We start from the raw sequence: 27,079 nt of genomic DNA, 5'->3' as shown, positions 1-27,079 counted from the left end.
TCTTGGTGGAAATTCAATCTTTTAGCTGCCTCTCCAGCCTTCATCTCAACTACTGGCCAACCATCAATCAACCAAACCATCAAACAACCAAACCATCAAACAACCTAACCATCAAACAACTTAACCATCGCACAACCTAACCATCGCACAACCTAACCATCAAACAACCTAACCATCAAACAACCAAACCACCAAACAACCTAACCATCGCACAACCTAACCACCAAACAACCTAACCATCAAACAACCTAACCACCAAACAACCTAACCATCGCACAACCTAACCACAAAACAACCTAACCATCTAACAACCTTACCACCAAACAACCTAACCATCAAAAAACCTAACCATCAAACAACCTAACCATCAGACAACCTAACCATCAAACAACCTAACCAGCAAACAACCTAACCATTGAACAACCAAACCATCAAACAACCAAACCATCAAACAACCTAACCATCAAACAACCTAACCATCTAACAACCTAACCACCAACAACCGAACCATCTAACAACCTAACCATCGAACAAAGATGCCCCTGCATTGCGCGCCTTCAGATGCGCTCTGTGGCCGTCTGGAACGCTCTTCCTTCTGACATTAGGAAGTCACCGGAGCTATGCACTTTTAAATCCAGAATGAAAACTCAATTCTTTATAGCTGCTTTTGTCTTTAGTTTGTTGTCCTTCACCTCCGATTTGCAGAGTTGGCTATGTAAGGTGCCAACGATTTAAAAACAAACATTGACCCTTCTCGCAACGTGTCCAAAGGCCCATTTTTATTAATTTGCATATGTCCCGTAAGCCACCGTGTGTTCTTCGTCCTGATTCTTAGTTTAATTCCTAGCACGTACCTCTCTTCTCTATGCTGCTTTGCACATCTTTCAGCTTTTTATTGCACGTTTTCTTCATCAGCATCTGTGTTTCTCATCCGTATCTCATGGCAGGTGATTTACAATCATGAATAGCTTTCTTGTTTAGGCACATTGGTATGTTGCATTTCATTATTAAACTCAATTCCCACATACAGAAGCGCTATATTCAGAAGACAAATGAGATATACTGTATACTTCATCATCATGGGACCTCGTACTGTTGTGCAATATAAACATACAACCTTTGCTCTGTGTTAAAACTCAACCTTTGTCATATTGCTAAATATGATAGTACGTTAGTGTTAGAGAGATTGGGAAGCATGGGCTGGATTTCCATTGTACTGAAATGCATTTTCCCATACACGCTTTTAAACTTGACCAAACTTTGCATAACCACAAAATGTAATCACGTTAATATCTTGATCTATGAACAAAGCATATGATGCAGTGAGTGTCCCTAATCATAACACAGTATAACACCTCGCATTGTAGATGTTGCACAATCAAACACGTGTGTCATGGACACCACACATGACATGATGAGGGTACAGTGAGTGTTTTATGACCTACTCTCTTTGACTGTACTCTCTGGCATAGGCAAAGCACCACATACAACATGTTAAAACCCACAATCGTGTACACATACGCATAAAGTACAAGTGCATATAGCGATACGTACAGCGCTTTGCATGCGTGCAACACATCAAATAAGCATTCCCAATTTTGTATGTTAAGTACACATACGTACAGTATGCATACATTATACTATACACGCGGTGTATAGCCAATACCTATACGTAGTTATACAAATATCCAATTCAATACATATCCATACACATATACAGCACGTTGTGTAAGCATATAATACATGTCTTATACACGTCATGCCTGTACAGAGTACGTGCTGAAATATAAACAGACGTACCTATACAATACTATGCAATATATGCATGTGTACTATACACATGCTGTTTGCAGCACACACACGTGTATGTGTGTGTGTACTGTAGTGTTGCATTATACAGCACGGGAGTACAACACACACCACTGAAGTGATATTGAGTTACCTGGATACACAGTACTGTACACACCTCAATGAACACAATGTTTTGATGTACCGCACTACAATAACACTACTAATCCACACCAGTGCTCAGTAAAACATAGATACTGCTAACCTGTCAACACCTTATCAGTGCCCCTAACTACACTATACACTACACTAAACACTAGACTACTATACACTACTTTATACACTACACTACTATACACTACTTTATACACTACACTATACACGACACTATACACTACAATATACACTACACACGACTATACACTACACTACACACGACTATACACTACATTATACACTACACTATACACTACTTTATACACTATACACGACACTACACACGACTATACACTACACACGACTATACACTACACACGACTATACACTACACACGACTACACACTACACTACTTTTCACGACACTATACACTACACTATACACTACACTATACACTACTTTTCACTACACTATACACTACACACTACACTATACACGACTATACACTACACTATACACTACACTATACACGACTATACACTATACACTACTATACACTACACTATACACTACTTTTCACTACACTATACACTACATTACACACTATACACAACTTTTCACTACACTATACACTACACTATGCACTACACTATACACTCCTATACACTCCACTATACACTACAATACACACTACTATACACTACACTACTGCATACCTGTCAACCCCTTATCAGTGCCCCTACCTTATTAGACACACAAACACACAGATACACAAACACAACAACAACCGCCATTCCCCACTAAGTGGAGGTGACGTCACCACGACGCTTGTGCCAGGCCATGTGCACCTTGAGGCCACGTGAAGTGTCGAACGTCCGCATGCACACACAAACACTCACACACAAACACACAGCCACACAGCGGCATTTACCTTTTGACGTGGTCACCGATATCCGAGCCCACCACCCGCCTCCCCTCGATGTGGATGACAACCACGCGGCAGCGCCGAAGATCCGGAACCTTGTCCACACCACCGCACTCCCAACTCCACCTGGACGTGGCCGTGATGCAAACCTTCTCTGTGCCGCGATCACGTCGGTCCAAACAACCCGAATCTTTTACTGAAGATGGAAGACCCTCGTCCCAACACGCTGTCCCAAGATGGTCCGCAGGAGAACCTCGAAACTAACGCGGTCCTCGATGTCCCCTCTATGCGCACCTGGATCTGGTCACAATTCCGTCCTGGAACCACCAGACCCGGTGCCAACCGAGGGCCCTCTGAAACCTGGCCCTGGTCCCACGCAGCAGCGGCTTGTTCAGTCTCGAGAAAGCGACACGGGGCAGGGATAAAATCGCTGCGATGGATGCGACAATTGAATGACGACGGCTCGTTCAGCCACTGCCCCGACCAAGTCCTACTGCTTTCCTACGGTGGTGGTGGTTGGGTGGTGGTGGAGGCGCCTACAGAGTTTGTGACTCCGCCTAAAGGTCCGCCCAGACGGGCAACGTCACTGAGAAGACCCCCCCCCTCTCCTGCCTCTGAGCCCTGCCCGACGAATGCGGGTGAAGCCCCTCTGACCACCACCACCACCACTGGCTGTTGATGAATGAGACCGTGCGGTTTCACGCAAGTCTCATGTTGAATCTCGTGTTGACCGGTGGTGGTGGTGGCGAGGGGAGTTATTGGTAGACCCGTGAATGGTAATGCCCAGGGGATCGGGCAACCTGCGGCTCTTTAAAGGACTGCTCAGAGATGATGTTAATTAATCACCGTCTCGTATACACGTGGCATTGTGGCTCTTGAAATATTTAGGGTTTTTTTTATATTTACCGAATTCGAAAAAAGTTACTCTGCTTGTTATTTTGGTTGCCCAATGCCCCGTGCCAAGCTGAAGTGAGATGTTTATTAATAAACTTGTGCCCTGACACTGCGCAAGAGTTACTTCAGTATTCAGTCAACAATGACTGCTGCCCCAGCTCAAATATTGGGCTTCTGAAAAAGCTTGTGCATTACTGTGTGAAAGAGATATAAGCGAACGGTTGTCGTAAATACGTGCAAACAACAAATAATCCCCAATGGCTATGAAACTCAAAATCTGCTTGCTTGGTTGAAGAAAATATGAACAAAATCAAATCAAGAATGAACAAAATCGTATCAAACTATAACGTATTGAAATTGCAATTTCAATTTAAAAAATTGCAATTTCAATTTCAAAGCTCTTCTGCCACCCAGCGTTACGATTTAGTATTGAAGGGCATACCTATGTGATCGGTGCGCAATCATTGACAACGAAGGTTTTCAAAGCCAGAGTAATGGATGTTTTTGGGTTAAGCAACGTGGTAATTTTATGCCAACATTCTTGTCGTTAACTCACCACCACCCAACAAGATTGTTACATTTACAGATATATAACATACATATATTTATCAATGCCACATATATTATTTGTTATATGATATACATTATATTTGCATGCTATATAATATATTTCATATATAAATAGTCCATCTATTTGGAAACGGGACAATATTGCCAGGTGTTGGAGGGATGACAGCAATTTTAGGATAGAACTACGTGGCCAAACCCCAAAGCAAATATCGATCGGTGTATAGTAAAATGTTTAACATTACAAAAAAGTGTATTTTAACAATTCCAGTCTACACTCAGATGTGAGTGATTTAAGTAATTAGTATAGTTTTGTTCATTAAGCACCTCATCACCAATAAACAAGAAGGAACGATTTCAAACCCTAGCTCTAGACCCTATCCTGTTTAGAGAGGGCATCAATTCAACAAGGTTCGTCAAAAGGTAGCACCTGCTCCAGCACAATCACCAGCCAGTGTTGATTTGCATCCAAAAGGACAGAATGTCCTCTTTTCATGAACAAAGTCCACTTCCCATAGATACTCTTTATCAAAGCATGTATCTCCACAATCCTGTCTGGGCGTACTGATCAGACGAAATGGTACAATGCTCATTTATAAAAAAAAATGTATGAATGAAATTCACAAAACTGTCTTGTGATTACAACGTGCACTTTGTAGAGTCCAGTACCTTTCTGATAAATCGAGCATTTCAGATATAAATGAACTAAAATACCATAGTAAACCGAAAACATTTATTCAGTGATATGTAACAAACAAAAACGCCAAAAATTGCGTGTCATTTTGAAGATAACGGAAGAGCAACAGAAAAACGAATAACATTTGGCAAAAACACTCAACGTTGAAAAAGGCACAAATCAGCTTATGCTCAATAAAGCATTTTAAAAGGCGAATACAACTTGTGAAAAAATTAGATTTAAACAATTAAACGAATATTTAAGTGCAGTACTTATGAACACCATATAGTTCAGGAAAGTCTAAATTCTGTAAACACTTTTCATTTTTTTTGCAATGGTGAAACATCAATCAAACACGATTGTAATTGGTCAATTCTTATGCACAGATATTTTTTGTAATATTTAGTTTCTAAACTACTTTTTGCCAAACCAGAAAAATAAAGTATTACTGTGTTTGGAAAAAAGGTTATACTTTCTTTAAAAAAAAAGTATTCACATCATAACAGTTATGATAATATGCAATGATAATATAGCAAGGTGTACGGAAATAAAACACTAAGTTAGTCACTTTCAATTTTGTTTAAATCCGGACCATCTTTACTAAGTGACTATTTTATCATCTCAATCTACAGTTCTGTAAGGAAATATATTTGTTGCCAATGAATAACGATTACATATTCAACTACCATATAGTCTGCTAATGAAAAAAGTGCAGATAAAATAAAGATGCTATAAGCACATAATACAATCAGGCCTTTGCAGCAAGGGAAAGTTCTCATGAAGGTTCTACTATAAGTGCATTCTAGAAGCACAATAACATATCAGAATACAGATGCTTTTTGTAACAATAACACTTTAGATTGGTTTTTACCCTGCTTTGTGCAACAGATTATAGTTTTTACAACGTAGGCCAATGCATATTCTATGGTAAATGCAACAAGTGAAATACACTTGCAAAATAAATCCTTAAGTAAAAACAGATTGTACTCAATGCAGGCAAAAAAATACACTTCCACAAGAAAAAACGTCTTACTCTGCAATGCAGTTGCAATGCATCTCCTCTAGTACTGTACAATGTTTTCATATCAAATTAGTGCAATAAAAATTGTGTTCAAACTCCTTTAGATTTCTATTAACTGAAATTATGAAATCCCTTTCAAACGTAAATCAGACCCCAAAGAATGATGCTGGCAAGCTTCACTGCTGGCATTTATTTAGGGCATGCAAGGATGGGTGATCAGTACTTATCACTGCCTTTTAAATTAAACATAATCCGCACAGTTCAGGCTAAGGAGCTTGGGCCCTCACAAAGAAAAAAATGAAAGTTTGGCAAAAAAAATTGCATCATAATCAAAAATCTTACTTACCAGAAATAAAAACATAACAGTATTTTGTCAATCCAGAATGGATGGCCTCTAAATGCCCTGTCATTTATTTTTTTGCTTACCTTTCCTCTACTTAGAACTCCTATCATGTGTTTCTTTATTGTTTGTTGTTGTCACGTTCTGACCCGCCCCTACTGGACATCTGTGAAAAAGAGCTTTATAGCTCATCGAATTCCTCCGGTACAAATCTAAATTCTGATTCTGGAGGCAGGTAAAGGGGGAGCTTAATACCATTGCAGATATGATATTTGTCACTGATGCTATCCATGGCCAGGAATCCAACTTAGGACACCAGGTCGATAGACCAATACACAGACCACTGTACCACAGCTCCACCTGACCAGTAATGACATGCTTACTATTTAACAAATCCATAACAAAACGCTCACTCTGCCATACAGGTGCATTCCATCTCCTCTACCTTTATATGTTTACGTGTTACTGTGCAGATTTCCCTTCTATTGCTGCATGCAAAATCGTTCCAATCACTGTGCTTAACGGCACCACAGAGAAGATTTTCGGCATACCCCCGTCGGGCCATGATATCCGAGTCGTTCCCATTCAGGAATCCTCCTCCTCCTCGGAGAGGAAGCTTTTCTCTTCAACTCTTATGTTCTGTCGATCGCGCACAAACTCCAAACGTACGCGCTCCAGCTCACTCAGCTCGGCACGCACGCGGTCCCGGTGCAGCACCCGCTTCTGGTTGATGTAGCGCATCGGGAATGGATTCATGTCCACAAAGGCAATCGTGGCCAGCTGCCTGCAAAACGATTGTCAGGGCAACATGAATTATCTCCTTCACCTTTAAAACAATACAAATGTTCAAATTACTCAATTTCAATGGAAAACATGGCAATCATCGCTCCCTGCGGATAGACAAATGCCTATTTTCAGGCTAGGTGGTGAGTCATCTTGTGCTTCCAGGGACAGCTGCCACTGGGTGTGCCCTTTAAAACGTTTGAAATGAGATTTGATGTAAAATGCTCCGAGATGCCCAGCGTAAAGGTCGCCACATCAAAAACAGATCATCACTAATGCATTCATATATCGTATTCACGAGTATAGCTCTCCCCTTGAGACTAACAATGATATTTATAAGAATAAAGATAACTTTATTACTTAACTTCTAAACCTCAATATATTAAAGCTTATGGGCCACAACCCTAAACAGCATGTGTGTATGTATGTTGAACTTATTTCACACCGTACGTAGCCAACTGTGCTAATCAGAGGTGCATCCACACAAACCATTGCAGGTGCCAATGCTTGATGCACAAATGGAAAAATGGAAACTCTGGTTTGCGATTGTGGTCACCCAGAACAGACCATGGAACATACGACTCAATGTCAGAATCAGAAATACGAAGGAGGCATCAAGCAATACACTCCCGCTACTGCCGATGCAATTATCTGGCTCAAGTACCTCAATCTAAAATTCAAGATGTTGCTCTACATCAAAATCATCCACATGAACAAATTGAAATGCAAATATTTTACATGTTTATAATAAACTAATGTTTTCCTAATGTGGTCAGTGATTTAGCAGTCACTTATCACAAATAAATAAACAAAACTTCAAATATTCACAGCATCCTACCTGTAATCATGAATGGAATGAGTAAAGATGCGTAGGTAATTGAAGATTGCAGAGTTGCTGTGATGCTTCATTAACTGTTCCTCGCGGCACTTTAGCATTGCCAGCGCATAGCGGAAAATCACCTGGGTTTTGCAAACAGAAACGGTTTGGTTACAATGTGCAGTTTCGAGCAAAAGCAACAACGTCTGTTTGTTCACTTTCAGCAAGCAGCTGAGCAAGCCGGAATGCTTTTAAACTCATCCTGTCTCCATTAAGATTTGTCCGATCGTTAAAGGGGCACTTTGATGACATCATCATATGGCTAGTCATCTATCACAGGCTTTATATATTATATACAGACTAGTTCATGGAGCCTGTCTTCACTAGGCAAACGTTTTAAATACATATAATAATAAACCTGATATGATATTTTACAGTTTTTATCTACAATCGGACTCTAACTACTCCAAAAATGTGAAAATTTCCGCAAAAAAGTGTTGACAACTCGATTGAACTTCTTATATTCAAAGGCGTACCCATCAGAAACCGCTGAATGTAAAGATTCCGTTTTTTATTTTGTTAGAAAGAACTCAAATGTATTAACTTAATACTCAATGGGGAAGCTGCTGACTTATACAGATTTGAAAAACATTAAATGCGTATTTTTTTCGTTCAAACCCGTTTGAATCAGATATATATGAAAAACAATAAAAGATAGACCAATGGTTCTCGCTAGAATTGTGTTTGCTGTTTAACGCTCTATCAAAAAAAACCAGAAACTTATATTCTGAACGGTTTCTGAATTACACGCACAAACATGTCAATGGGGCACTTAAAATCGAGATTTGGGGGACTTAAAAATCTCGGACTTTCCGATTTATCCTGTTGTTTGTGTCCTAAAAGCTACCTATGTACCTTCCCTTGTCAGGAAGTACCCTAGAGGTTTGTGAGACATACAGATTAATGTCTTTATTTATATAGATGTTGTTGCTGCTGCTATGTGCCGCTGCAGTGTTAACCGTTATTAACAATCACACGAGTAATCAACAAAACATACACCTCACACAGACATGCTTTCCCATAAACATTTGCACCAGGGAATCAAACCGATTGGCTTGAGTGTGGTTCAGGTGCACTGAAAACTATTTGAACCGGCTAGAGTTCAATCGATTAAAAATTGATTTTAAAGGCTTGGTTCTGGTTAACTGTTTGTGAAAACCAGTTCGAACAAGTTCAAATTTGCATATTCGCTATACATGAGCAAAACTAAACTCCACGGTGGGTGGGCCAGAATGGCGTTTGGGAAACGTTGACACGAGGTGACGTGCCAACCTTGGTGCCCTCGTAGAGGAAGGCATCCCAGATGCGGAAGAGCATGTCGCTGCCAACGCTGTCCACAAACAGCACCAGGAACCAGTTGAAGGTGATGAGCGAGACGTCCACGCCATGCTGCTCAAAATGGGCAGCCAGACGCGGCAACTTCTCCGTCACCAGCTCCTTGAACAAGCGCTGGTCCACCTGTGTGCCCGTGTTGTCAGTGGCGCAAATTACACAACGTGGTGATCCTCCGATTTACTCTTGCCAGTCATCCAGCACTTTGGGAGAAAAGAGATGTGTCAAATCCCAAAGCCAATAGGTTTTATGGTTTGCAGGAGATGGCAGTATTGTCCTGCAAATTGAGTTCACGAGTGTTATCCCATACATATACGTTGTTTCATTCATTAAATTGAACAAACATCCCAATTTTTTTTCGATTTAAAGCTTTCGTGACTGCAGGGATTCATATTCTTGGTTCTTTCGGTAAAGTCACGTAGAACCAAGAATATAAACATCCCAATGTAGGATCCTCATGACAATGTTAGACTTTCCTGCAAATGAATTGACATCGTGTTGTTATGGACTGCACCTGTGATGCAAGCAACGTCTTGCTGTAGTAGTCGGGTGGCATGAGGCACTCCACTATGGCAACGAGGCACCAGAACGCCTGCTCCTCCTCCAGGTATATCAGGGCGATTGCTGCCAGCCTAGATGCCGTCACATACATCATAATGCACGTTGCATGGCATTACATTTCACACAATTGCGCAATAATGACCACATGGCCCATTTACAAATGGCCCACTTCTCAAGCAACCTTACAATTCAAGAACCAAAAACACCACCAGCCTTTGCAAAAGACAATTTTCACGAACCAAATGCCGCTTCACCTGTTGAGCCCCTGGCAGTAGCCAACCTCAGGGTTGTGCCACGCGTACGCGAGCAGCACGCGCCGCAGCTTCACGATGCCCTCGGATGACTGCGTCTCGAAGTGCCGATTGTTGGGCAGCGTGCGCGGCAGGTCCAGCTCAACTTGCCGCGCCGCCGGATTGTGTTGGCCGTGTGAGCGCTCCAGCAGCTCGCAGTAGTAGGAGGCGGCGTGGCGGCCACGTGTGGCGCGCACATGCTGCTCCACGGCCCAGCGCCACACGCGCGAGCGGAGTTCGTGCGGCACGCCAGAGCGCATCAGCATCTTGAGCTCGGGGGAGCGGCTCGGTTCACGGCTCGCGGCCAGCATGTTCTCCCACTTGACGCGCAGCGACGCATCCAGGCGAGTCTCGATGATGCTGAGCGAGCGGCGGTCCAGGGCCAGTGCCTTGGCCGCGAGGCGTTCCTCTTCGCCCAGGCCATCCGGCTCCGTCCGGAAGCCGTACTGGTCATACTCGCTGTGGACAGATGCATTGTGGCAATTGTTATAATAGTAGATATTATTGTTATACTACTACGTAGGTTTTTGCTGTTGTGTTGTATAGCTCTCCGAGGTGTTCTTGGGTTTTACCGGGAGTTGTCCGGCATGATGTTCAACGTTTCGCTGCACATACTGAAAGCTTTTTAAATCCTTTATATTAAGTTCACTTGCTTGCTTGCGCGCTTACGACCGTGCAAATCTTTCGGTCGTTTTTTAACCCACTTCCCGTGATCCAATCGAACTGACATTTTGCACACAGACTCGTTGTGCGTGACAATTTATTTTCGTGAAAAATGTTTTCCAAAATTTTCAACATTTTAGGAATTTTTTTTTTTATATTTAATTAGCAATTGCTTAATGGTGGCAGGCAATCATCTGACCCATAGGTGGCAGCCATCTCAAGCCAGAGGACTCTAGCCGCCACGCATATAAAGGATTGATAGTGAAAAACTTTGTTTTTACGGGTTAATTTTTTCAAAAACTAAACTGCCACCGTTGTCTCCGGTTCACATGTACATTTTATATGCAAGTATGTATATATGTGTGTATGTATAGTTAAGTTGGACTTGGATCAAATTGATGAAAACTGGAGCAGATTGGAATTATTTTGGAAAACTGAATTTGATAATGAAACTAAATTTGATGAGTTTCAATCCATTTGAACACCACAACTATCCTAAGACCCAAAAACTAAACATGGACAACTGTTAAAAAAGACATCGAACCATCACATTGTTGCCTGCGAAAACAATTCATTTCACCTGCAAAGTCGAAAAAGTATGAAAGCATTGAGGAAGCATGGTTGGAATGGGCCCTTGTGCAAGGAAATAAAATGGGGCCCCATGTCCAAATTCCTTCCCCTATGTAACCCAGCACATGGGACCCTACGGTCCAAATGCCCCGGTGCAATTGTCACCTGTACACACAGTAGCTGTGCCACTGTATGAAGATGAATACGAAAAATGTTGGCAATCATTGTAATAAAACAAGTTTGCAAGCACGTCTCGACAAGAGGAAAATGCTCGGCACCTGGTCAGGATGGGCCGCGCGATCAGCTGCTGTTGCCGGTGTTCAGTGCCGTCGGTCGTATACACGTCGGCCATCATGGCCTCCTCCAGAAGACGGGACACCATCTCCTGTGAGTGGGCATCCTCGCTGATGCCCGAGCGCAGAGGCCCACTCGCCTCCTGCAGCAGCACCAGGTAGCGGCTCTCCAGCTGGCAGCAGCGCGCCTCCTGCATGCACATCTGAACGGGCGCACAGTGCACGAGCCATTGCAACGTACTATATACATCTGCGAGGTGTATTTGCGACTGTGTCACTCGCAATATTAATGCTTTCCAAAGAAGGTTCAAAGCGTTTTTGCATGAGCTCTGTCCGTCAGTTTTGTAAAAAAAAAAAACTCCGTTATAAATTCGTTTTTTTTTTCTCAATAGTATCTCATCTGGTATTTACTGTTAGGAAAAGTAACTCTGTTGCAGCAGGACACATCGTGAAAAAGGATGACGGCCGATGAACAATACTGGTAATGAAATGGCATCCAATGGAGAAAACGTGCTCAAACAATTGCCCCTGTGGAGATGGAGCGATGATATCAATTCATGTGCAGGAGTGAGACGGAATGTGACATTGCAAGACTGTGAAGGATGGCGATGGTGTAGGGATGCCTTTGTCCAAAAGCGAATTAACAAAGGGCTCATGATCTGATGACGATACTGCTGATGAGAAATGCAAACCCAATACCACGCAGAGATGGACAGACGGAATTATGCGTTTATTTACCTCGAATACCGTGTTTGCAAGGAGGTGCTTATTATGCAAGAAGAGGCATTAAGTGTAATTTCTTAAGGGTTACGAATGCAAGTTACCTTTTCCTGCAGTGCTGCCTCTCTGTCCTCTGCTCTTTTCCACAGTTGCCCAAGTTCCATAATCTCCTTGTTGAGGAACTTGTTCTGTGTCTTGTAGGCAAGGATGTCGTCCTGAAAATGTTGATCATTTATCTCAGAAGCAGTACCGAATATTTTAGATGCCTTAAAAATAGTTATCACATTTCCTTTGTCTAATTCAGCTGCAGTGACTGTATATGAGTATTCAGTGACATCCAGTTTCTCTATCAGGGAGATAACCACTAGGTAATTACCAGTCTCAGACATGCGTCCGTATTATTTCTGTGCAGTAAGAGCGAGTGCAGTTTGCCCGAGAGGGTGTTTTATTCAACATCTCTCTGCGATCACGAGGACTGAATTCTAATCAACAATATTTTCATTGTGAAGCAGTTTTGGCAAAGCCTTTGTCCAGCGATGGTGCCCATCCCTCCATTTGAGCCATCACGAGATTTTTCTGTCAGCATTTTAACTGTTGGGCAACCAAGCAGGATTTTACGCCGTTGCCTGTGTAGTGGGTTCCACAGACACACACACACTTTAATCTGGAGGCACTACGTTTATTATACGGCCCCAACAGGGCCAATGGGTTAACTAGACCCCAACCGGGTCACTATGTAACCGGGCCAGGATGGTAACTTCTTCCTGACCCACTGAGCCTGAAAGTACAATCTAAGACCGAAGACCGAAGAGACGTAGCACGGTGAGTTCACTTCTAGAGACAGCCGCGATCGCTCCCTCCCCATCCCTCTTATCCTCTCGAGCATGGCCTCGCTCTGCCTCCAGCCACGTCCCCTTCTCGATCTCTCCCGAAGGAACTGGGGCCAGCGTCACGTGTCCCTCAAGCCCCCTTTTCGGGCCCCCTTGCTATCCCGTGCCGTTCACATGCCCTCTCTCTCCCTTCAACGGGACCATGCCCTCTAGGGCCCGCGCTTCCCTGCCATACCTCCGCCGGTGCCAGAGAGAGGTACGAGACATATGCAGCTACCTGTTCGTGAACCTAGATGGCGTACACGCCATAGAGACTCTATTTACATCTCTACACCTGTGTTAATCGTGAACGGAAAACTATTGAACATTCTCTGTAGTTTCAGAGTCTTACTTTCCTGTTGACGTGGCTGTGTGGCTACAAAATGGTCATCACGACTAACAACACCTTATTTATTGATACCAGTCGTCAAGTAGTTTACAGTATATGCGTAACTCAATAAACATCATGAGAGTTGTTGTGGAGAATGTAGATAATAAAATAAACAAGCGGAATCATAATTTCAAAACAGTGGTTCTGGGTGTTTTAAACAGGCATTGGCTTGATGCATTGACGTGGCTGTAATGAAAATAAATAGGCACACAAGACAACCCAACAGCCACACAGCTTTCTGAGAGTGCACAATTTTAGTAGCATTGTTTTAAGATAAGCAAACACCAGACTGATTTCGACAGTCGTATCAGCAGTCAGGCTTGCTTGAAGCAATGCCAGTGAACTGTATAGAACTTGTACCTTACGCTCATTACATAACATATTTTAAAAAATAAACCAAAGAAATAACCAAAAAAACTCTTCTCTTGTAGTGACAACTATTCTGTGTATCCTGGGTTGTCTGACATGAGGTTGAAGCTTCATTAAAGAAAAAAATACCTTAAAACCACATCGTAGATCTAAAGTATTTTTTTTTGAGTTTCGACTTCCTGGAACTTTGTGGTGGTGTTTTATTACAGCTCGTCTAAACCAAATAAGTTCGAAACCACTACTTCCATACCTCCAATTTTTGCATCTCCTCTTGTTGGACGTGAATGCCTTGGTTCCTCATGCCACTCAAACTGGCTGTGGCCATGCCCTCCCTCAACTCCTTCTCACCAAGGCGCCTGGTGAGGCGCACAATCGTCTCGTCCTTGACCTGAATCACGACCGAGTAAGTCCTCACAATCTCTTGCAGCTCCTCCACTTTCTTTTTCAGCGCTGCAACCTCCTGCCACAGAGGGCCGCCGACGCCTTCTTCCGTCAAACTCTCCCCGACCTCTCGATCAACAAACTCAACGGATGCCCGGTGCTGAGCGTCACTCTTTTCGCACGCCGGATTTCCACCCTCCGCCTTGGGACTCGCGGGCTCTGCAAAGTCAATGAGCAGCGTGACAGGGACGTCGCTGGTGCTCGCTGCTCTCCCGCCGCCATCGCCAGGAGATGCAGATGCGTCAGCTTGCTCCGAGGAGCCCGACCGGGCGTACACGGTCTCTACCCGGCTCGACAGCTTCTGCACCCGCTGCTGCGCATGCTGCAGGATGTTGCGCTGCAGAGTTGAGCTCTCGCGCTCTCGCCTCCGCTGCTCCTGATGCACGGAGTGCAAACTCTGCTGCAGGAGCCGCACAACCTCCTGGAAAACAGTGCGTAGAGTCTTCTTCTTATTGGGAAACAAAAATAATCCTCCACTGCCGCAGTTATAAATGTACACTTTGCAGTTTTTTTTTTCAGTATTATTTCAAATTCTTTAAAGAAGCAATTGCAAATCGCATACCAGATTGTATTGTCTGGGAGTTTACCCGGCAATCGCATAGGTTCTCACCTGGCTATCTATTAGCAAGCAGCTATATCACCCCACCTTCGTACCTTCTGTGTGTCCAGCTCCTGCCGTAATCTGGACACCTCCATTTCCAGGTCAGCATCGCTGGTGTCCACTGGGACCCCAAGGTTTTCACTCTCATTCAAAGCCCTGCTCAGAGGCCTCCTCTTCATCCCCAGCTTGTTCCGGAAGCCACCCAGCGACATTCGCTGCCGTGGTGCTGGCTCTGGATATGTCTGGGGGTTTGGCCCTTTAGCAAAGACACAGGACAGATATATGAACAACTTGCAGTGTTAAAATGTGAAATATCACGCACCGTGAGTGGATACTGGGACGTTTTTCAACATGTTTGTCCTTGAAAGTATTTAATTTGCAATAATAATGCTGTCTTTCCATCTGCACAATGAGATGACGTCATACGGTGCACGACTTATATCGTAAGATGACGCCACAATAAATGATGTGACAGAAGATGACGAGGGATGATGTCATAGCCAAGTTTTAGGCAACCCTTTGATAAAATGAGCCAGTTTTAGACAGGGAAAATCCCTAATAACAATGCAATGTTTTTCTATAGTTTAATCTATATTGGATCATCGTTACGAGCGTTAATGTCACTTCCCATTATGGACAGAAAGAAAAACGGACAGTGCAAATTCATGAATCTTTTCAATACGAGTTGGAAAGCTTGAAAAAGTCTAATTGTATTATGTACTTTATTAAAACATACTGCAGATGTAATTGTTGACCATGGTCGTGGACAGACAGCAACAAACTGACTGAAAATTGGAAACTTCTAATGATAACCTCGTACCCAAAATGTAAACCTCATAAAAAAATAAGTGGCGACCATGTAAAACACGTGTACATTATTAACAAGAGAAATGGGTGCATTCTTGTGGCACCTGTGATGTCCTGCTCCCTGGGCAGAGCCACAGTGTCCACGATGTCCGTGTCGGCCGCTTCCTGGTAGAGCTGACTACGGCGATTCTCGCGGCCACCTCTGCCCACCCGCAACTGGCTCATGGAATTTCTGTGGATGCAATGATGAGGCACGGGTAGGGGGGGGTGGGGGGTGTGGAGGGCCACGCAAGTTCCGGAGAAGGTTCAGGAGGACAGAAGTCAAATCAAAACTATGCAAAAAGGCGACAGATGTGAACCGAGCACATTCTCGGAAGTGAAAGCCAAGCGAAGGAAGTTCTACAGGGAAGGATGTTGGGTAAGAGGTCAAGACACAGAAAGAGATCATTGCCGCTTGTTGACTTTAAGGAAGGGGAGAGCTTATATTAAAATTAAAAACAAACCTCTAAATTGGACAGGTTGGAGAGTGTTAGAGCCAAAAACCTGTCAATGGATCGAGGACTAAAGAGAGAGAAGTTGTGCACAGATCATTTGGGTAAGTATACAGTATCAGTGAGAAAAGTGAACACCATATTAGTCACCATCTAGTCGAGTTCAGCTGACATTGCACATTCGACTCTTGTGCATTCGCAACGACCACACACACGTCCACAATCGTCCTTCTCACGATAGTGCCTCGCGGAAATTGTAGTGCAATAACATTTAAACTTATAACAAAGTTAAGAAATCTAGGTACACACGGCTGCTGGAAACGGTTTCAAAACGTTCAGAATGGCAAATTTGAGTAATCTAAGTACAAAATAGATATAAATCGACCTTAAAAGGAGTATTCTACCATACTGTATTTGAAAAGGAACTAAACCGCATTTTTATTTGAAGTACATTTTTCAAAAAGTAGTATTGTACTGTACTTACAGTTTTCAAGAAAAATAGTGACTGTATCCTGGGAATGTGATGCTTATTAATCTAGACTAATAAAACTCTCTCTCGTGTTGTTTAAAAAATATATATATACTACACAAAAGAGAGAGAAAAAAAACCACACAAGCTGATCGAAAAAACAGAGGGGTTAAGCATGTGACTGCTTTGCAGAAAAAACAAAAGGAAGTGACATCAGGAACAGATTTCCTTCTAAAACTGAGGGAGGTAAGAGGTGGGGGAAAAAAAAGTTTAACCGTTAACACGACAACAACGTCTTTCTTATTGTGAGCAGCACTTTCCTTCAAGGCCATTTCCATGAAACTGGATGGCACTCATTTTCAGAATCTTTGGAGGTCACACTAATAAAAATACCCGGGTTACCTCTTCACGTGATTGCCAGTACAGGCTGCACATGGGGGAAAGGAAAAAAAACTTTATAAAAATAATTAGAAAGCACCGTGGAGCTGTAATGCTACCGTAATGTGAACCCACCTATTCTTCGGAACTTTACCAGCACCGTGTGCTTAGAAGGGGATGTCTGCACAGAAACACATGTGAGCACTGTGGAGAGGTTAACCAGCTGCAATCAATACGCCAAATTCCTTTGTGCGACAGCAAGAGGAAGTGAAAACCTTTGACTATGGGTTTAAAGAATAATCCCCTACAATTCTATGAATTGTTGCGATTCAGGATTCAAGAATTTATTAAAATTGAGATTTTTTTTCAACAATGTTACGACTGAATGCAAGGCTCTCTTGGCCACATAAAAACCTAATATTAAATTTTGTGTATACATTTTAAAAGTTTACTCTTTCACATGTGATTTCATGCATGCATTCCAAGCTTACTAATGTATATTAATCCACGAGTCGTTACACCCTCATGTTCAACACATCCTACACCAGCATCAGATTCTCTGGAACTCTCCATTTAACCTCAGGTTTGGAACTTTACCAGCACCACATGCATTTCAGTGATGTATAGTCAGCTACATTCGATTCACTGGTCGCTTAACATTCTGTATGCATGTTTGGCGATATCCGATTCAGTGAAAACTTTTATTCAAATATGTTTAATTCATAATAAATGTTGTTGGGATAGATTGCGTTATTTATAAATGTGTTGCAACCCTCCACCACCCGACACAGCCAATCAGTAAAAAATGTGTCACGTTTACAAAAGACAAATATTTCACTACTTTAGCGCACCGGTGTGTTGAAAAGTGGATCCACAACATTTACAATTTGAGTACGACGTTTCGCTGGAAATTACATCAGCATTGACCACATCCAAGAAAAATATCCAGGAATGGGAGTGTGTTGTTCACCTTCATTTCCATGATGAACTGAATGGCTGGGTTTTGCACATTGAGATGATTTAAAAATTCAATAAGTGTATCTTTACCATGTGGCCAGACAACCAAAGTGTCATCGACATATCTAAACCAAATACTATTTAGCTTGTTTATATAAGCGTGTAAACATCCATTAAGTAGAACCAACTAAGTAGGTGTATCAATAAAACACAAAACAAAATTTTTACTATAAAAAACTTGAAAATGTAAAATGGCATAAGCCATTTGTACATTTCTTCACACTCCTGATCGCATTTATCTCAATTTGCTTAATTTTGGATGTCCTCTGTTTCACCTTTTTTCTTAATGTGCTTATATATATAATACCTCTTTAGGCTGCCCTGTTCGCATTTTATCTCTACTACTTGTTAAACATTATTTAATCACATTACTACTATAATAGCCCAGAAATGTGTGTAACGTGCGTGACGTCACTCCACATGCCGCACCCCCCGCCCCCCGTCATTAATAATAAAATAATCATGAGCGGGTGGATTTTTACACTCGCGCAGAAGAAGGTCGAGTGGAAAGAGATATTTTTTTGCAAAGTCGCTTCAAATATGACGTTTCTTTACAGAAAGTGACGGTAAAAAATACATATACGCAGCACAGTGCTACATCCGCACGTGACGTCACTGCAAAAGAGGCCCCTGCTCCCCCCCCTTCATTAATAATCATGAGCGGGTGGATTTTTACACTCCCGCAGGTCGAGCGGAAATAAAAATGTTTACACAAATTGGCTTTAAATTTGACGTTTCTTTATTGAAAGTTAATCAAATAAACAATTCTATGCAGTGACAAAGTGTATTTGGTGTCTTTATTTCTTCAGCACTTCAAACAAAAGGTAAGTCTAATTTTTCTTTCTAAATTATGATAAAATATATACATTTCTCTGTGATTTTCCAGACATTGTATCGAATTCAAATTGATCACAACCCCAGTGAGCGAAACAGAAGAAAATAAAGTATCAGAGCAGTGATTTCGAAATAATTGAAGGCGAGTTAAATACAGTGCTACAGTGACATGAAGTGAGGTGTTTTATGACGTAGTTTTGTGCAAGAATCACTGCCATTAATACAGTACAAGAGATTCACGTAAAATATCGTATCCCGAGGTTTCATTTTGTAACTTAAGAAAAATGCCCGCGACCATGCAGTGCACACGTACCGTATCTCGGTGCCCAAGTGCTTGAGTGAGTAATTGGAGAGGGCAGTAGGCTGCATGGGAGCAGGAAGAATTGCTGCCAGCTGTCCCACCAGGCCTGTGGGCTCAGGGAGAGGTGGAAGGATCGGTGGCAGTGGCTCCGTATGCGGCTCCTCACTCGCGCCATCCGCCTCCTCGGCTGTGGTTCACAAGTAAAACAAAGTTGACGAGCATGACTCTGTCTGTCTCTCACCTCGATCTGTACGCCTTTATCAAATGCGCAACAAACATACAGTACGTCTGGAATGATATCCCTCTGCACATTCGCAGCATCACCTCAATCGCCTCCTTCAAGAGTGACTTTAAAACTCACCTCCACAATCATGCTTTCGAGCGACTCTGAGCTTGGCTCCGCGCCTCTGAGTTGCGGCCACTATGTCTGCCAATTTGCGCGCGTTATAAATTGAACTATTATTATTATTACATGCGTGCATACTAAGTGATTTGCAATGGCAATAATTGCCCACAGCTAGTGGTTTAGGACACCATTTCATACAATTAGAAAACTTCCTCCTCTTTGTAAAGCAACTCAGAAAGACGCTTCCAATAAAAAGACATATGAATGGAAATAAACGCAATGAAACCATTTATACGTGTTATAATATAAAGAAATCTTAGGAATAATATACACCTAAAAGCACATCAAATGGTCAATGAAAGTTGTACATTTTAGGTTAGAGTAATACGTGAAACACTTATTACTCTAACCTATTATATTCTTGCTGATGGCCATATTTTCAGGAGCTAAATGCCAATGTCGAAGTCTGCTAGCCACGAAAGGGCTTCAGGAGAGAGTTTGTGAAGTTTTGCTATTCCCAAATTAAAGGAGCGCAGACCACAGCCATGTGTCCATGCACACAATCACTTCCATCATGCAAGTGATGTGAAAAACACCACAATAACGACAATTGCATTTTGTCATGGTTTAGCAGTGAGTCCGAGTGAACCCGTTTGCTTCAGAAAGGTCCCGTATTCAACTTTCAAAAAAACAACCTTTACACTTTACCATCAAAGAAAACTTTTAGTGCCAAGGTGCAAGTCTGTGTGCACATTTTTCACTGATAAATATTATCTGTTCTTCCTCCAAGTTAAGTCACAATACAGTTCTCGTACTTTACTACAGTACACCAACCAACAAATGTTGTCAGTAAAATTAACATATTGCAAGGAATCCTATAAAAATATACATCTTTTTCTGGACTTCATAAAAGGAACATAGTAAAAAAAACTATAATTTTCTGCTCAGAAATGGCAACCTTAAGTAAACATAAATAGGAATAGAAGAATTTGGAGAAAAGTCTAAATGTCCAAACTTTATTTGGAGCTTTTAAGGCTAAACCACAAACTGCTGATCAATCTTAATAATCTCAGAAATTCACAAGGCAAGATGCATCCTGTTCACTGTTGATAATGTCTGCTCCCAGAGTGAGTCATGGCATCAGTTCAATGGTTTGTCATCATTTTTAAAGTACCTTTCTACGTGGTAGAATGATGCCAATGGCATTGCCAGTTGCATCCCGCTGGGCGTGGTTTGTACGGGATTTCCCAACTTTAGGAGGGCCAGATGTTTGGGTGACTCACATTTTTAAAAGGGCCATAGTAATCAACCGCAAAAAAATATAATCGCTTACAATTTACACTCGATTAATCGATTTAATCGACTAATTGTCCCAGCTCCACAATTCATAAAAAGCAGAAATGTGTTCGGTCACTAAGCTCTGCTCCCATACCCTGCGCAGACCGTGCCACAAGTCCGGCAGAGAGATTGTCAGCGGCAGAGGCGGTGCCGATGCCCAGGCTGTGCTCACAGCGCTTCTTCTGCAGCTCTTGCAGCCAGTAGAGCATCGTCTGCTGGTCTGCCGCCTGCACCCATTCACAACACACCATTCAACGAGCCTCCTCCATTAACCACCGTGCCACCATGCAGCTAAGCGTCCAATATCCACTACTTGCATAAAGGTAAAGGTCACTTTCGAGGCAGGACAATCTTAACAGGATTCATCATCATTATCATCAGCCATGGTCTATCAACTACTGTATGAAGGCCTCCTGAATCTATTTCTATCTATCACGGTTCTGTATGTTGTAATCCATATTACTCCTGCACATGAGTTATCCACAACGTGGGTATGTTCAGCAGTGTCATTCTTTGGCCATGAGGCCTTCTAGCTGTTTGTTAACAGTCAAATGTATTACTTTAACCCTGCGCATGTTCTCAAATCCATGCATTCCTTTTTCTGACTCAAGCACGATTTCTCTGAAAAAAGAAAATAGTTTCTCTTAACTGACTGAAATATGCTCACATGAGTGTGATGCAACACTGTTTACAGTTGTCTCTTCTCGTCTTCAATGAAGAAGTAGCAATAGTCCGAGGAAAAGGAGATGTTTGAGTAATAAAACATTTAAACGGAATGGCACAATCTGTCACGAGTTAACTGGTATGACCAAGTTACACAATAACCTGCTTTGAACAAATGGTAAATTTGTAATCGGCCATAATGTATGATTTGTTGCATATTACTTTTCATACGATACAGTATAGCCTACCCGTGTTTGGTAAGTGATTAAACAAGTTTAAAACAAAAGGAAAGCATTCCAAACTCCATTCAAAGCACCCAGGCCACCTCTAGTTATATAACTTCACTTGACAAACGATACAAAATCCTAGATAGATTCACACTGCAGACTGAAAACCCTCAAACTATACTTTTTCTCGGTAAATTAAGAACACACTTGCTTGTTATTAATGACAGTACTGTAATGTGTTCTGTGTCAAATGCAGGCCATCTGTGAAATCTCGAGTGTGTCTTCTTATCTATAAAAGGCATTTTGTGTCTGTTCGCCTGCCTGTCTGTTCGCGCACTTGCGAAGGATTTGGCTCTCAAACGGTGGGGTTTTCGTAAAAAAATTAGCCAGGTACCACGCCGTAAGCCCCGCGGTGAGCAAGCGCTATTCCCTTTTCACATCCCTCAACTTTAAGTTAGTTAAATTAGCGATAAAGCGCGATGGCTATTTATTTATTACACCACTCAGCTGACGGGGGTTGCCCCTGGCAATGCACACGCGCCATCGGTGGAGGGAATGTCTCTTTCGCCTTCATAATACAAATAAACGCTGATGTTAATTCTTCAAAGTTTCATGTCCTCCCACCCCAATGTGTGCACTTACTACTATGGAATCCCTAGATATTAATGTTATAGCACTCTAGTCACAAGTGAAGCAAATTCGTACACATGAGAAGAATATGCACTGATGCCTACTTTATTCAGGGCGATATTGGCACGGAAAATGAAGATTGATTGAATTAATAATTATACAAGCACTTTTAAATGAATGCGGGTCTGTGTTGGAGCCACACGAGTATCAATATGGATATGACGTTCACTTGTTTAATCCGTTATCAAATGATTGAATGCACGTTTACATATACTTTAATGTGGCATACCACTGACGATGTTGAAATCATCCACTGCAACTATTTTCTAAGTGAATAATGCATCTATTTAAAGTCGAATATGACACTACTGTAATTTCAGAAACAAGTATGTTCATTGTGAAAGAGGAAAATCTCGTGGTAACCAGATCTTAATGCGAGTAGTTATATGATGATAAAATTTGGTAAACTGCCCATGATGGCCCGTAGAAACGATCAGTTATAAAGTAAAATAAATATGCGGCGTAATCTATCTGGGTCAATATAAACTCGGAAGTCCCTGTTTATGAAAATGAGCTTGAAGTGGATGTAAAAGTTTAGCACTGTCTTTGAAATGAAAATAAGTAATGCTATGCAGTTGGAGAGGAAACATCTCGTTTGAGAACTCAGTGATGCGCTGTAGTGTCAAGAGCTGAGCAAAACAGGGAAGTCTAATATCTATTCAAGAACAGGCTTAGTTCTTACATAAAAAAGGACAAACTGACTACCTAACCTTTGAAAAATCTTCTTCATATGAAAGGAAATAATTGAATTGAATAGAATATAGTGAGAGTTTATTGTAGTTGTCTTCATGAACCAAGCGAGGACCCTATGAGAAAACTCTTTGGAGAAGAAAATCTGGGGTAAATGTATGATACAGTTCAAGTAAACAGGTAAAACAGGTTAATACATTCCAAAGCAAAGCATACATATAAAACATACCTGTTCGCATTAAAAACCTGTAAACCTAAATCTTAAAATATACATGAAAAAATAAAATACAGCACTACCTAAACAAAAATTAGAAAAGTAATGCATATAGATTCAATCATGTAAAATAATAACAAAAAATGCACCAATAATTCAAATAAAGCCACAGCTGGCATGATGGTTATATCTTATCTGCAACTGAATTCATATACTGTATTGGGTATATAGATAAAATCTGTGCGGACGTTTGAATGTTATCCTCTCATATCTGGGTTTTCTCCAGATGCTCTGGTTTCCTCCGACTTGCCAAACAAGTCGAATTGAAATTGACCAGACATCCTAACACAGGGCCGCCTAAGAAAGTTTACCCAGGAAAGCCTCGCTTATCATCATTATTACAGCGCTGCGGGTGCAAGATGTTGTCTCCCTCGCCTGGTATGCAGGAGGTCGTGAGTTCGAACCCGTCGCCTCTATATTTCGAGTTTGCATGTTCTCCCAGTGGTCACATGCATTTTTCTCCGGGTCCTCCAGTTTTTCTCTCCGCGTTTATAAACACCCACCTCAAACGAGACCCACCTCAAACCTTTATAATATCCTGCCTCAGCAGCTCTCTCGTTATTTCTTTCACCTGATGACGATTGCTTGTGTTGCGATCGAAACGTCGTGATATTTATTATTATTTTTTATATCTATGTGGCTTTACCGAAAGACCCGAAGAATATATAAACATCTGTTTAGATTATTTGGCTATCATTTGTGGCCAGGTCGCTTCTGAAAAATAACTAATAGCTCCAGTGGGATTTAGCTGGTAAATACATTTATTACAATAATTATCCTGCTCACCGCCAAATTTAGACCCCTCTAGGCCAGTACACCAGCGCACCTATAGTAAAAAAAAATATGGTTACAATTATCCACAACTTTAAATACGCAAATTGTAGGTGGCCTTGCCGGGCCTTGCAGACATCAATGCCACCTCACCTCCAGGACACAGCGTCGCTCTGGCGTGCGGATCTCGAAGCGGCCGACCTCGCCGTCCACGTTGTAGGAGAAGGAGGCGTGGGCCACCGGTATGCGGCCCAGTGGCCGCACTTGTTTCGGGTCTCGGTAGTAGAGCAGCGAGCAGGAGCTCGACTCCAGCGTGAACCAGCGAGTCTTGGCGGCTCGCAGAGGCCCCTTGCCGGCCACCTTGTTGAGGTAGCCGCACAGCAAGCCGGCATCGCTGCCTGCCGCGGGTAGCTCGGACAGCGAGAGCTCCTCGAAGCCTTCTAGCTCGAGATCGTCCTCATCTTCGTCGTCCAGGTCCATGTCTCCTTCTCGGGCAGAGTTCCTCCGCCTGCCGCCGATGCTATCGATGTTGCTGCTGATGCTGCTGTGGCTAGGGCCACCGTTTCCTTCACCTGTTTCACCACCTCCAACCAAAGTGTCTCCACTTTCTCCACCGTTTCCAGCAATGGGTTTTCCACCTCGAGCTCTACCGGATTCTAAAATTATATCTCCTCCATCAACTTCACCATGCCCCCCACTAAGTCCACCACCTCCACTTGCAGCACCTCTTACAGCCCCTCCAACTTGACAACCTCTTTCATCAGTGTTTGCACCTCCTACACCATACCTTCTCCCTGCTGCGTGACTCCTGCCGCCGGCTCCGTCACGTCCGGCTTCATCAGCTCTTCCTTCATGTGGACATTTGTAGTCTCCTCCTCTTCCTCCTCCTGCTGCTGTTGGTGGTGGGGACAGCTCAGAAGCCGCGTTCATTCTGCCCCGTGTTCGTTTAATCCTTTAAGAGAAAGCAAAGCTAAGGGAATACAGACACATGATATCATCTCAGCCCCTGTTGGGTGCTATCGTATGCTGTAAGATGAGATGGGTGGTGAACAAATCACGAGTCAAACGTACAGATTAAATCCTCCCCACCTTGCTTCCTGCACGTGATCCCGATTTACATTTGTATAACTTCATTTAATAAAAACACGACAATGCAAGCCACGATGGAAGAACAAAGAAGCTACAACGTTTGGGCTCAGGGTAAAAACTAGCAAAACAAAGTGTATGTACAAGACATTCCCTGAACACTAAAGAGAGATCGGTAGGAGCACATCTGTATGGTATCGGATTGGCCCAGGGGTATCTTGAACAGGTTACGGGGAATTTCGATTTAAAGCTTTCGTGACTGCAGGGATTCATCTTCTTGGTTCTTTCGGTAAAATCACGTAGAAGGGAAATAATAAAAATAAAACATAATAAAATATAATTCTCACAATTGTATTTTATGTTTTATTTTTATTATTTTACTATTTCTCTTCTACGTGACTTAACCGATTCTCACAATTGTATTTTATTATGTTTTATATGTATTATTTTATTATTTCTCTTCTACGTGACTTTACCCAAAGAACCAAGAAGAGGTTACGGGGACTCCCCTTTAAGATTACTCGGCCGTATACCAACACGCAATGCACCATCCGGCTCGACTGGCGTGTGACCCTCAGCAATCGTACACCACCGGCGACTTACACGAGCAATACACATGGCTTGTTGTGATATGAAACATATCATACTGAGATGAAGGAGTAACTCATAGCAAAGATCCCCCCCCCTCTCCCGTGTCGCCTTCACAGACTGTTGCGACAAGTGCTGCTAGCGAGTAGGAGCTATGAAGTGGGGTGGCCAGCACCACCCCCGGCCCCCTTTGTCTCCCAAGCGGCGATGCATAACAAAAACACCACACCAGGAAACTAATTTGAGTCCGAGTCCACCCAGAGGGTTCGTAGCGCAGCGCGCTAACCGCGGCACCACCGCTCCCCCGCCGGCTCACCACGTGAACCATCAACAGCGCAGGTGAAGGAAGGAAGTTGGAGGATTAACTCACAACAACAACAACAGCAGCAACAACAGCAGCAGCAGCAACATCAGCAGCAACAACAACAGCAGCAGCAAGATGCCACACAGCCCCGCCGCGGAGGGAGGGCCGCGTTGTGAGACGCAGCCGAGGCTCATGAACACGGTGCCGCTTTCACGACCAACATCACCGACCGACCTTCATTGATGTCGGAGCGGAGGGGCTGCGACCCTCGTCCACTCTCTGTCTGTGTCTCCGCTCGACTTCCCCCTTCACATCGCCAACATCGGAGCGCTCGGAATTTCAGACGACGCCGGGCGGAGCGGGGGGAGGGAGAAGGGGGGGAGGAGCGGGGGGAGGGAGGAGCGGGGGGAGGGAGGAGGGGGGGAGGAACGTGGGTGGGGGGGGATTGAGGGGGATGGGAGGAGGGGGCTGGGAGGAGGGGGGTGGGAGGAGGGGGCGGAGGAGGGGGGGAGGGGGAAAGGGAGGAGGGGGAAGGGAGGAGGGGGAGGGAGCAGGGGGAGGGGAAGGAGGAGGGGGTCGGGGCGGAGGAAGGGGGTAGGGGGGCCGCGTTCGGAAGCCACATCCCTGGGCGACTTCCCAAGGCAGGCGGCGCGCGTTCGTTCACTCCAACTCCGTTG

The 27,079-nt window shown here is 43.0% G+C and overlaps 2 protein-coding genes across 8 annotated transcripts in view; both read right to left on the bottom strand.

Annotated features, from left to right (window-relative positions):
* The window catches only part of DAPK1 (death associated protein kinase 1), a 68,971-nt gene extending 65,490 nt beyond the window's left edge, over positions 1-3,481 (bottom strand). For 2 of the 3 annotated variants that reach the window (XM_078862219.1, XM_078862220.1), the window contains exon 1: positions 2,877-3,481. The gene's annotated coding sequence lies outside the window, so the exon portion shown is untranslated. The remainder of the gene's footprint in view (positions 1-2,876) is intronic. The other variant, XR_013637312.1, reaches the window with a different exon arrangement.
* A 1,574-nt stretch (positions 3,482-5,055) lies between these two features.
* LOC144935501 (TBC1 domain family member 2B-like) lies at positions 5,056-26,791 on the bottom strand. Of its 5 annotated transcripts, none has more exons than XM_078862215.1 (14): positions 26,637-26,791; positions 24,578-25,394; positions 21,204-21,336; positions 19,438-19,612; positions 16,040-16,167; positions 15,182-15,384; positions 14,337-14,948; positions 12,562-12,672; positions 11,723-11,940; positions 10,176-10,670; positions 9,875-9,992; positions 9,301-9,486; positions 7,990-8,111; positions 5,056-7,152 (listed from the first exon to the last, which is right to left on the bottom strand). In XM_078862215.1, exons 2-14 carry the CDS (start codon positions 25,352-25,354, stop codon positions 6,954-6,956), a joined length of 3,477 nt encoding a protein of 1,158 aa, XP_078718341.1. In that variant the 5' UTR covers positions 25,355-25,394; positions 26,637-26,791; the 3' UTR covers positions 5,056-6,953. The 5 variants fall into 5 exon arrangements, with proteins under 5 accessions (XP_078718341.1, XP_078718339.1, XP_078718343.1 ...); XM_078862213.1 differs by having other exon boundaries at positions 24,578-25,376; XM_078862217.1 differs by having other exon boundaries at positions 24,578-25,317.
* Between the last annotated feature and the right edge of the window lie 288 nt (positions 26,792-27,079).

Source organism: Lampetra fluviatilis, chromosome 13 (genome assembly GCF_964198595.1).
Source record: "Lampetra fluviatilis chromosome 13, kcLamFluv1.1, whole genome shotgun sequence".
NCBI classification, from domain to species: Eukaryota; Metazoa; Chordata; class Hyperoartia; order Petromyzontiformes; family Petromyzontidae; genus Lampetra; species Lampetra fluviatilis.
The sequence above is the reverse complement of the archived record's forward strand: the minus strand, read 5'-3'. Positions and strand labels throughout refer to the sequence as shown.

What these genes read in the sequence shown, in the direction of transcription:
- LOC144935501 (XM_078862215.1), bottom strand. Translation starts at nt 25,354, where the DNA reads ATGAACGCGGCTTCTGAGCTGTCCCCACCACCAACAGCAGCAGGAGGA. An exon ending in GCGCGGCCCATCCTGACCAG is followed by an intron (nt 10,671 to 11,722) that starts GTGCCGAGCATT and finishes ATCTGTCCACAG; the next exon opens with CGAGTATGACCAGTACGGCT. An exon ending in TACTGCCAGGGGCTCAACAG is followed by an intron (nt 9,993 to 10,175) that starts GTGAAGCGGCAT and finishes GACGGCATCTAG; the next exon opens with GCTGGCAGCAATCGCCCTGA.